The sequence below is a fragment of the Trachurus trachurus genome (assembly GCF_905171665.1).
Source record: "Trachurus trachurus genome assembly, chromosome: 3".
In the NCBI taxonomy this organism is placed as follows: domain Eukaryota; kingdom Metazoa; phylum Chordata; class Actinopteri; order Carangiformes; family Carangidae; genus Trachurus; species Trachurus trachurus.
The window spans coordinates 745,552-757,686 of record NC_139893.1 but is presented as its reverse complement, the minus strand read 5'-3'; the positions used below and the strand labels follow the sequence as shown (position 1 = coordinate 757,686).

At 40.4% G+C, this 12,135-nt stretch overlaps 1 protein-coding gene across 1 annotated transcript in view; it reads right to left on the bottom strand.

Annotated features, from left to right (window-relative positions):
- The window catches only part of fbn1 (fibrillin 1), a 141,270-nt gene that overhangs the window by 117,360 nt on the left and 11,775 nt on the right, over positions 1-12,135 (bottom strand). The window contains exons 5-9 of the mRNA XM_083996588.1: positions 10,820-11,104; positions 6,394-6,546; positions 5,459-5,578; positions 4,093-4,218; positions 1,231-1,353 (exon numbers count right to left, since the gene is read on the bottom strand). Of these exons, the coding sequence (XP_083852714.1) occupies positions 1,231-1,353; positions 4,093-4,218; positions 5,459-5,578; positions 6,394-6,546; positions 10,820-11,104 (807 nt within the window). The remainder of the gene's footprint in view (positions 1-1,230; positions 1,354-4,092; positions 4,219-5,458; positions 5,579-6,393; positions 6,547-10,819; positions 11,105-12,135) is intronic.

Here is a 12,135-nt window from a genome sequence, read left to right as displayed (position 1 = left end):
TGTGCCGGCATCAATACAAGAAGGACATTACATACGAGCAGCATGGAGGTATTTGGATGTTTTTTGGTGTGTCTTTTTGTTACGAAGACAGTTGGTATCCATTTGCAACTGCTACGCCGAGACCCCCTGTAACTCAGAGAAGCCACGGAGGACTCTGAAACTTCTCCCAGCCCTTAGTCCACATGGGGGGGAGGAGATAATGAGTGCAATTTGAAATTTGGGTGAACTATTCTTTTAAGGTTTCTATGAACGCAGCTCTGTCTGTAACCCTCTGACTGTTTCTGGGGAACTTTCTTTTCTTTTGCGGAGCTGTTGCCTCTGAGAAGAGGCGGGAGCGGCTCTGCACACGTCCAGCTGGCCAGAGAGACGATGCTGAGGGGGTTTCCACGGCTTCAGGGGGATTTTCACTGCGTGCACAACAGACTCAGACTCACACATCAGAGCCACGAACATGACAGAGAGGCAGCCGCCGCCTTCAGGTCGGCTTGGAAACGCAGGTCAGGAGAACAATGGTGCTGCTGCAGCCAGTCGACGTGATGTTATAATGTAACACTGCAAAAACTCAAAATCTTTCCAAGAATATTTGTCTTATTTCTTGTCAAAATGTCTCATTTCTAGTCAAAACTAATCTCTTTCCACTTAAAATAAGACTCATCACCTAAAAATTAACTTGTTTTTAGATCATTTTCACTTGTTTCAAACTCATTTTCAATTGAAATAAGTAGAAAAATCTGCCAGTGGAAGCAAGTTTTTTGTGTTTGTAATAAAGAAGAAAAACTTGCTCCACTATCAGATTTTTCTACTTATTTAAAGGTATAGTTCAACATTTTGTCAAACTGGCCCATCACCATAATCCCTATAGTCATAGCAGTAGGTTCGTTACCTTTAATTGTCGGTTCAAGCTATTTTTAGAACGGCGGAGCAGAGCCGTGAGCTGCTCAGAGCTACGCTACAGAGGATCATTATGGGATTTCTTGGTTTCCCTCATCAAACTCTAATTTAAAAGTGTCTAAAAACAAGCTGCTTTTTATGTGATGAGTCTTATTTTAAGTAGAATTAGATTTAGTTTTGACTAGAAATAAGACAAATATTCTTGGTAAGATTTTGAATTTTTGCAGTGATAATGTACAGTGTGTGTGTGTGTGTGTGTGTGTGTGTGTGTGTGTGTGTGTGTGTGTGTGTGTGTGTGTGTGTGTGTGTGTGTGTGTGTGTGTGTGTGAGCAAACACACCTACACACATGCGTCCGCTGGAGTCGAGCAGGAAGCCCGGTTTACAGATGCACTTGAAGCTTCCGTCCTCGTTGATGCAGAGTCCGTTCAGACACATGTTCCTGATCAGACACTCGTCCATGTCTGCAGAGCAACACAAAACACACACACAGACACGTTTACAGCACCGCTGCAATAAAACCTCTGTTGTTGTTGCTGTTTCATGCATTCAGAAATGTTATTTAATAGGATAAACCCCTTGAGAGGAATCCTCTCGTTTTCGAGGGCGTCCTAAAATACATCACAAACCAAAAAGAGACAAGACACTAGGGCTGGGACGATATGCTTTTCTCCCGATTCGATTCTTCTACGATTTTTTGGATGGCGATTCGGTTTAAATTGCGATTCTACGATATTGCCGATTCTCTCTCTTTTAGTCTGCATTTTTAACATTTATCTGCACACAAATACTGTAGAAGCCTCTAAATTAACATTATACAACATTATAAAGTGAATTTAAACCGTTTTCAAAACCTGTACTATCTGTATGTAAAAAAGGCGAACAAATGCACATTGCGCAATATTTAAAAAAAAAGATTTTTGAAAAAAAAACATTTAAAAATCGTCAAAAGAGATATCGCGATATTTTTGTGAATCTATTTTTTCTCCCACCCCTACAAAACACAATCAACAATCTACAAACATACAACAACAAAGACAACAGACATCAACACAGACATAAAAGAAACGAGTACAAGAATGGACACAACCTCTCCATGGCCGCAAATGGCCATAGCAATAGCCTAATAGAACTAAGAGAAATGTAAAATAATAACATAATATTCAAATTGAAATTAATACAGTGTGTTACAAAATAAATATTGATATAAATCATCTGAAACATGTGCAATTTAACTCAAAATAAGAAGACACAGAATATTTAAACCTATGAAAAGAGAGCGTCAATGAGCGTAAATGTAAAGGAAGATTATTCCAGTCTGAAGGCGCGTTGAACATAAATGCTCTGTTGACAACACAGGGACGAGTTCAAGGACACTCGGAGAGCTGAGAACTGATCGGTGTCAAATCTTTACATCTGCAAACTGTGACACATCAGACTGTATGCCAGTGAGCAGAGACAGGAATCACCAAACTGGGAAACTGGGAAAGGGAATGCTGTGATTGCTGTGATTGCTCCGAGCTGCCAACTCTTTAATTTTAGATCTTGGAGCATTTTCAAAACAGAACAACAAGGCAGAATTGTTTCGACACTCTGAGCCTCGAACTTCACTCATGTGTCAGTAACAAGACTTGACAGGAAGAGAAACGATGAAGGCCAGACTGCACTGGATCAGAACTATAGTTGGTGCAACTCGCTGCAACACGACCTCGTCTGATCTAGAAGGTGTTTATAGCGGTTCAGCGAGGGGTTAAGAGCTGGGACGGTCTCTCCTGGACCACGATTATAGAGCTGCACATGTGCTGTTCGCATGAAGAACGACAGAAATAGTGTCGAGACTGAGAGAGAGAAGAGAGAAGAACCGGCAGAGGAGAGCGAGGGAGTTTCCAAACATCTCTGCAAAAATCTGCAAAGTCGTTCCCATCAACAGAAAGTTTCCCGAGACGGACGACCGACGTCACACTGCAAAAACTCTACATATAAGACTCTATAAGACTCATCACCTAAAAATTTACTTGTTTTTAGATCATTTTCACTTGTTTCAAACTCATTTTCACTTGAAATAAGTAGAAAAATCTGCCAGTGAAAGCAAGTTTTTTGTGCTTGTAATAAGAAAGAAAAACTTGCTCCACTGTCAGATTTTTCTACTTATTTCAAGTGAAAATCTGCTTGAAAGAAGTAAAAAGTGTCTAAAAACAAGCTGCTTTTAATGTGATGAGTCTTATTTTAAGTAGAATGAGATTGTTTTGACTAGAAATAAGACAAATATTCTTGGAAAGATGTAGAGTTTTTGCAGTGCACCACAGTTCTCAACTCTCCACGGCTCAAACTGAGCAGAAACAAAAGCAGAAAATAACTGATGGCAACAGGACGAGGTTTAAAGAGGTGCTGATTTAAAATGCACAGAGTGAGTCGTACTGAACTCCCAGCGTGGTCGGACCGCAGCGCGTCCAGCAGATCCACGCTCCATTAACCCAGACAGAGCACACACACAGAGAAAAACCCTTTAAAGGGATAGTAGCATTTTTTTAAAGTGGGGTTGTATGATCTCAAAATAGCCCCTAAGTACTTTAATTGCAGTAGAAGACTCTCTGCACTCCTCCCGTTAGCAACGCCAGCCCATAATAGCCCTGCCCAGAGATTTACAACATACAGTGTTGTGAATGGACCCAAAGAAACGGCCTATTTTCACGGCCTAAAAGAGGTTTTACATGAAAAAAAATACACAGTTCCATTGTTCACTATAATATAATTTTTTCCAGCCCTTCACAGCGCAGGAAAAACACAGTTTTTATTTGGACCTAACCAACTCACGTATCCCTCCGCCCAGGGTTAGCGCCCGCCGATCAGCAGTTGGTTAGGTCCATATAAAAACTGTGTTTTTCCTGCACTTTGAAGGGCTGGAAAAAATTATATTATAGTGAACAATGGAACTGTGTATTTTTTTCATGTAAAACCTCTTTTAGGCCGTGAAAATAGGCCGTTTCTTTGGGTCTGTTCACAACACTGTATGTTGTAAATCTCTGGGCAGGGCTATTATGGGCTGGCGTTGCTAACGGGAGGAGTGCAGAGAGTCTTCTACTGCAATTAAAGTACTTAGGGGCTATTTGTAGATCATACAACCCCACTTTAAAAAAATGCTACTGTCCCTTTAAACACGTCACGACACCGTAAACGCAGCTCTAGGCCAGAAGCCGACAGACCTTGACAGTTCTTTCCGTCTGCAGAGATTTCGAAGCCGGCGTTGCAGACGCAGTGGAAGCTTCCCTCCGTGTTCACGCAGCGCCCGTTGTTGCAGATTCGACCGTTGGCCACACACTCGTCCAGATCTGGAGGAAACAAGCACAAGACGGCACCGTAAACCACACACTCTCTGTTTCTGCTACAAGAAAGAGCAGTAAGAGTTATCCACAACAAGGCAGGTAATAGAGATCCCTCAAATAGATTTTTTTTATTTCTGCAGGTTTGTTGAAAATGGCCGATATAATAGAATTACAGACCCTAAAAATAATGTTTAAAGCAAAGAACCGATCGTTACCAGAACATTTACAAAGCTTGTTTAAACTGGAGGAAGGGGATAAAACAGACTGAAGCTTGGTTTTAAACAGACATTTGCAAGGCTAAGCTTAAAACAAATGTGTATTTCTGTTGCAGGTGTAAAACTATGGCATTCACAAAGCAAGGAACTGAAAAGTTGTACAAGTATGTCTCAGTTTAAGAAAATGTTTAAAAAAAAAGATAAGCATCTACAAAAAAGAAGAAGGAGAAAGAGAAAAAGAAAAGATAGATAGATGAGTGGTGTCTACTGTTATTTTGTTTGTTTTCTTGTCATTACTATGTTTCATCATTCTTAATATTTTGAAACAGAGAATAATATTGGTGTTGAAGTAAGCCAATGTAGTTATAACAACAGAGAGGGGCAGGTGCACTGCAAAAACTCAAAATCTTACCAAGAATATTTGTCTTATTTGTAGTCAAAATGTCATTTCTAGTCAAAATAAATCTAATTATACTTAAAATAAGACTCATCACATAAAAAGCAGCTTGTTTTTAGACACTTTTTACTTCTTTCAAGCAAATTTTCCACTTGAAATGAGTAGAAAAATCTGATAGTGGAGCAAGTTTTTCTTTCTTATTACAAACACAAAAAACTTTTTTTCACTGGCAGATTTTTCTACTTATTTCAATTGAAAATTAGTTTGAAACAAGTGAAAATGATCTAAAAACAAGTTCATTTTTAGATGATGAGTCTTATTTTAAGTGGAAACAGATTAGTTTTGACTAAAATTGAGACATTTTGACAAGAAATAAGACAAATATTCTTGGAAAGATTTTGAGTTTTTGCAGTGTACTATAAGTTTTTCTTCATCCTGCTCCTTTTCATTCATGGTGACTATGTAGCTACATTATGTAAATATGTGCAACTATGTGAGAATGTAAACCATGAATGAAATAAATCGAAATGAAATTAAATGAAAGTGGGTGTGTGTGTGCATGTGTCAGTGTGTGTGTGTGTGTGTGTGTGTGTGTGTGTGTGTGTGTGTGTGTGTGTGTGTGTGTGTGGCGGACCTCGACACTCCGTCTTGGTTGCCGTGGTCTGGAACCCAGCGGGACACTGACAGATGTACGACCCGTGTGTGTTCACACACTCGCCGTGAGCACACGGACTTCGCTCACACTCGTCATCGTCTGCAGAACAAACATGAAACTTATGAACCTTCTGCATCTTCATTAACCTCCGACCCCCCAGTGGTGTCTAACCCCAACCCTAACCAGTGGTGTAGTCTAATGTATTGTAGTGGGTAAACTGCTTTCTAGGTGGTAAACTGTTCATACTTGTATCACATAGACGCTGCTTCTCTAACTGTTTTATATCAAGGACCCAAAACTGACACAAATTAGACCACGGACCCCCATTGGACAAAACACCAGAAATACACAAACTATCAATGTACGTTTAAATTAGGTGTAGCTACATTTTTGAAAGATTATAGAGAAATTTCTGGAAAAAAAGTGGTACAATTTCTCAAAAAAAGTTGAAACATTTCTCGAAAAAAAGTGGTAAAAAAACAACAAACAAAAAAATAAACAAAAAAGTTTAAAATTTTTAAGAAAAAAGTAGTAATTTCTTTTTTCTTTTTTTTTAAGTTTTTAAAATTTTAGAAGAAACTGGTAAAATTACTCAAGAATTCTAGAAAAAGTGGTAACATTTTTCAAAAAATTATAGAAAAATGTGGTAAAATTTCTCAAAAAAAGGGGGGGGCAAACAATAATACAAAAAGGGGTAAAATGTCTTTAAAAAATTCTAGTAAAAAGTGGTAAAATGTCCATAAAAAGTAGTGGAGCCCTTTGAACCCTGTCAACCCTCCCACTTTGAGAACCACTGACATTTACTTTAGTTAGATAGTTTAGTTGTACTGGGTATACTGCAGTATTTATGTATTTTCAGTGGGTATACTGCAGTATTTATGTATTTTCAGTGGGTATATATACTGAGTACTTACCGATGCACTCGCCGCGTGCGTCCAGCTTGAAGCCCATGTTGCACTCGCAGCGGTAGCCGCTGCCCGGCATGGGGATGCAGCGGCCGTTCAGACACAGGTTGCGGTACGCCTGACACATGTTGGTGATGTTCTGGGTCTGGATGATCACAGGACCTGAGGGAAACGTTCACATCACGAGTCACAACAAGGTGGGTTACCATGGAGACCGTTTCCTCTTTCTGACCGAGTCTTTCAATCAATATAATCAATATCAATATAAACTTTACTGCCTTGGACAGACAATGACAACGCCTCCAGCAGCTGCATATTGTAAAAACACAGGACAGACATAACAAGTAGCTACATTTAAATAACATAAACATGTTTCCATTCCATTACTGCACAGCCCTTGTTGCCTTGATTGCATCCAAGAAAGAAAAGAAAAGTAGACCTACAAATCTACACATCTCCAAAAGAATAAAACCCATTAAAGATCTAGCAGGTTTTATCTGGTCTGGTCTGGTCTGGTGTTTACATTGAGCCTCTGCATTTATTCACAACGGACATTTTACAGTGTTGTTACCGGGCCGACCGACCAGAACAACCTAATTCAGACTGAACTTAGAGAGAAATGACTCTTTGGTTCAGGTTTATAATTAAAACTTAAGAGCTGCATCCAGTCCGGTCTGGTTTTAATGTCCAGGCCTGTTGAGAACTGTAGAGATCCAAACTACAGATCAGTAGTTGTTCTTAGTTTTGACTCTTTCATTCCAACATTTGAAGTGAAGAAACGTCTCTACACATTCTGTGCTGGAGCAAAATGTTGGGGTTTATTCTTGTAGTTTTTAACTTTGGTAACCTCTTACCGCTCCTATAAATTCTGTAATATTCACCTAAAACGCTTATCCAAGGCGTACCCAAAGTACATTGAATGCTGTTCTTGAACTGTTTGGAGAATATGGATGGGCTTGGTCTCTTTTGAAAGAATCACTCTAAGTGCTACTACCATTGAGTAATCTAAGTTGGAACGTTGTTGAATTGTACTATTCCGCTATAATATTCTTCACCTTTGTACACCGGAGCGCTGTGACGAAAGAATTCCCCGCAAGGGATTAATAAAGTATATTCTATTCTTCTATTCTGTTCTATTCTATTCACGTAGACACGGAGCAGAAAGAACCAAACCAGACGACATTCAGTTTCACCGTTTACATGATGAAATTTTACTTTTAATTTTACTTTACTTTACTATTTTACTTTACTTACGATCGGTTCAAGAAAAGGTTCATTCCACCTGTTTATTCTGATTGAGCTGTTTATACAGAGCGTTTTCATTCAGTTTGGACTCTAAACTGATTCTAATCTGAATATTTGGCTCCATGTGAACCAGCTCCCCTCCCTCAGGACGAGGATGTTTCTGTACAAACTCTTTAAAGGTATAGTACGTAGGAATTCCCCCCATCTCGTGGTGCGGTTGCATATCTGAACATATTCTTGATGTTGCATTCAGGTGAAATGGGGCAGACGTCAGACAGACAACAGACGCTGCATGTAACAGGATAAACAAGCGTCTATGTAAACAAGTGGTCTGACAACATGTTGTCATGGTGATGTGGTCTGACAACATGTTGTCATGGTGATGTGGTATTGTTTTACCGTCTTTCTCTGGTGGAGTAAAATGACATCCGGTTGGTTTGCCGACGGCCGTCTGCCTGACTGCACCTGAATGCAACACCAGTGCCTCCGTCCTTCCTCACACTACACAGTGGTGACAGTTTTAACAGGCCGAGCCCACAGCTCCGCTCAGTTTCTATGGTTACCTACGGTCACGATGCAACATGGCCGCCTCGGTTCGGTGCGTCGCCCACTTATGTATTTGTAACGACTTGTAACAACTCATTCTAAGGAACCAGAAAGCTTTCATTTGGATGCAGCTGTGATTCACCTTCAGTGAAATACGGATCTATGAAAGACATGTTTGATTTTTGATAATAAAAAGCCAAATAAGTTACACACTGGGGCTTTTTAACAAATGAAGGCAACAACAAGCAGCGCCGTGTGGACGCGCAGCTCTGGACTGGGTCAGAGTTTCCCATCGTTAAGACGGAGCTCGTTAGCTGCGGGGCGTGGGCGGTGTGATGGCGTGGGCGGTGGCGACTGCTGCTGTTGTTGCTCAAAAGTGGGATTTTGAAAATGCAAAACAAGATGAGAGGGAGTTGGGAAACTGCTCGTCCTCTGAGTCACAGCAGAAAGTTTGAGTTACGAGTTCTGGTGACACTCAGGGTGAGGGGTTGGGAAGATTTTTTTTCCTTACTTCTTTATATTATATTATTATATTATATTCTATTGTTCTTCTGTTCGGCCATTTTCTTCCGCCTTTTTACGGTCTTCTTCTAGTCCTTCATACTTTGTGCTATTTCAACAATTCATACATCAAATCGTGCAGCTTTTTCTGGACATTATCGGATTTACTTTTCTCTTTTCAAATATTCATACTTTTTGCAATATTCAACTATTTCTGATTCTTTTTTTCCCCATAGAGAATGCATTGGAACAGTCTTCAAACTCTTCAAATCTTCTTACTTCTTTCAGCCACTAAAGCTTCACCATACTTTCTGCTAGAGACTTCATTCAAATTCTAAGCTGTAGACAAACTTTTTAAGTGTTCCTCTATGACTCAGCTTACTGATATCTTCAACAGTTTCTGATATTTGGCAGTTTTAAAATCATTAAGTTTTTTTTACAAAATCCAGCTTTATAATGGGTGTGTGTTGCGTCTAACGAGCAGGGCTAGAGTGGTGACATCGTCAGCCAGAGTGGAGAGAGGCAAATAAACATTCTCGAATTTTTCTGGCTAAACTGTCAGCACGGCCACAAATTAAACTCTAGACACATTATTTTCTCCAGTTTTGTAGCCACACTTGTCTTCTGGCTAAAATTCTGGTCAAAAATGCAAAGAGACTTAGATAATAATTTAAAATATTTTTTAAATGCAGCCAGGGAGCTCTCTGCTCTCATTCACCCCAATGCATTTTTTTCACAGCAGCAGGAGAAGGAGCTCAACTTTGTAACTTGCTGTTAAGTGCTTTTTAATTCGTTTTAATTCACCAAAAAATAGTCACAGGTCACAAAAAAGTTCTCTTCTTACTTGTTGTGGCTCATTTCTACTCATTTCTTTTTATCTTAAGCATCATTGAAAAATCTCACATTCATCAAAGTCTCAACCTCTCTTATCCACAACTCTACTGTAGTGTAGTGGGTAAGGTGGCCGCTTGCCAACCCCAAGGTCACTGGTTCAAATCCAAGCTGAGCAATCTTGTTATGTTATGTTGAATTCTGCTCTCCTCCCCCACCTTCAATTGGTTACAGGTGGTCGTTAAGAGATTCATTAATTGCTACTGCCACCGTTTGCAGCACATCATCACATTACAATGGCAACATACTTATGTCTGTGCTCTCTGTGGGAAAGCGGCAGAGTAAAGGTTTACTGATCATGAGGTTGTGGGTTCGATTCCTGCCACAGTCATGTCATTGCTTGACTTTTTTCCAATTTTGTAATTCACTGGAATGAGCATTATACTTTGTTTGAATTCACCAAAAAATAGTCACAAGTCACAGAAAAGTCCTCTACTTACTTGACGTGGCTCATTTCTACCCTATTCTTTTTTTTAAAGCAGAAGTCAGTGAGCCTCTTATACAGGGATTTCTTTTACCCTATATGGTGAAGTGGTTAGCTCACTGGGCTGAAGACCCGAAGGTTACTGGTTCAAATCTTGCCTCAACAACAATTATAGTGAATTATTTTCCCGGCCGTCCTCTGTTGACTTCTGATAACTTGCTTCATGTTGAAACTGCTGCTCTCAGCCTGAAATTCACAGAAAATTCTCAAGCTTTCTTGGAGTTGACACAGTGTGTTTCCAACAGGTGCAGCTTTGGGCTCGTTAACTTCAGAGTGAGACAGAGTGCAGCTCATCAACAGACAACAGTCTTTGCAACAGTGTGTACACTGTGGCCTAGAGGCAGAGTGAAAGTCTACTGACCATGAGGTTGAGGCTTCGATTCCTACCTCGGTCAAACATTTGTATGGTGATCACTGCCTGCACTATTTGCTAATTCTGCAACAGCGTTCAGCTGCTTTCAGCATTCACACGCATTTCCATCAGGAAATGCTACTTTATCTAGTTACTGTTTAATCTCTTACTTTTCTACTTATTTTTCATCATTGTTGAATTATTTTCCTATGTTATTGTTTTTAAACTGTAACAAATTTGATCTTTGAATATGTGGGTGAGGTTTTCATAGAAGCCCTTTTGGGTTTCATACCTCCCCTTTGGACATCCCTGTCATGTTGATTGTTCATGTTGTTTTTTATATGATATTGTTTGTGCTAAATAAAAATAAATAAAAAAATAAAAAAGAGGAGGAGGAAGAGGACGAAGGAGCGCACCTGGAGCAGGCTGGATAGGTAACTGTCCTGGGAATTGTCCTGGGAACTGTCCCGGAAACTGTCCCGGAAACTGTCCAGGAATTTGTCCCGGAATTTGTCCCGGAGTCTGTCCCGGTCCTTGACCCGGGACCTGGATTGGAATCTGGATGGGACCTTGTCCCGGAGTTTGACCCGGATAGGGAAGTGGGTAGATGCCGGGAATGTCGGGGCCCCCGGGGACACGACCAGGAACCAGGACCCCGCCGTTCCCGTCAGGGGCCTGGAAGCACAGACGCTGGTATTCCTCTGGAATCAGCACATGTGGAAAAACAACAGACGTTTAGCTCCAGTGTTGAAACCACAACAGTTTGTATTCTGTTTATATCTGTATCTTTATTAGGGCCACGGGCCATCGCACCGGGCGCCCGGGGAAATTTTGCATTGAAGTCAATGGGACGGGCGAAAAAAAGAGAGTGAAAAAGACCAATCATTGGAGTTTAACAAACGTCTACTGCTCAGGCATACTTTCACCTAGAGACTTCATTTAAACTTTAAACAGTAGACACAAGTCTTGTGTATTGGCGTATTACTCCACGTTTTGATAGGTCATATAGTTTTTGATCAATCCCTGTTCAATGACCATGATCACTTTTGGAGAAATTATGAGATTATAATGGGTGTGTATTGCACGGAATGTTCGTGTCAGAGTGGGTGACATCATCGGTTAGAGTGGGAGAAAGCCCAGAAAAATTCCAGATTTTTTCTCTTTCCACACTCGGCCCGGCCACAATTTACACTCTACACACATGATTTTTTCGAAATTTGTAGACAAACTTGTTCTGCTTCTCATCATGTGCTCAAAATATCAGAGAGATTTTCAGAATTTGAATTATCAGCCTCTAAGTGCGGCCACGTCTGTCTCTGCTCCTCATTGACTCCAATACAAAGATTTTCTGAGAGAAGCAGAACGGCCTGATGTTTTAAAACTGCCAGCGTCTCCAAAATATTTACTGTAGAAACACCAAATCGTACCAAATTTTTCAGGAAGTACTTAGAGCAACGTTGATCTGTGTTTTGTTCTGATAGGAGTTACCGTCTTGTCACCCTAAGCCTTTTGCGAGACCGGTGCAGAGGCAGAAAATCACTCTTTTTTTCTCAACGTTTCTGTCTGTCTCAGCCTGGGGGGCCCCTATCGATTTGTAATCGCACTGACGCCGGCGCAAATCTCGCGAGATTTGGACGGACCAGGAAGAGGAGCTTCCATTACAAACAAGCTTGAAATATAGACTTATTTAATTTTTTTCGGAACAATTTCTGTGTTTTTTTTGGTGTGTCTT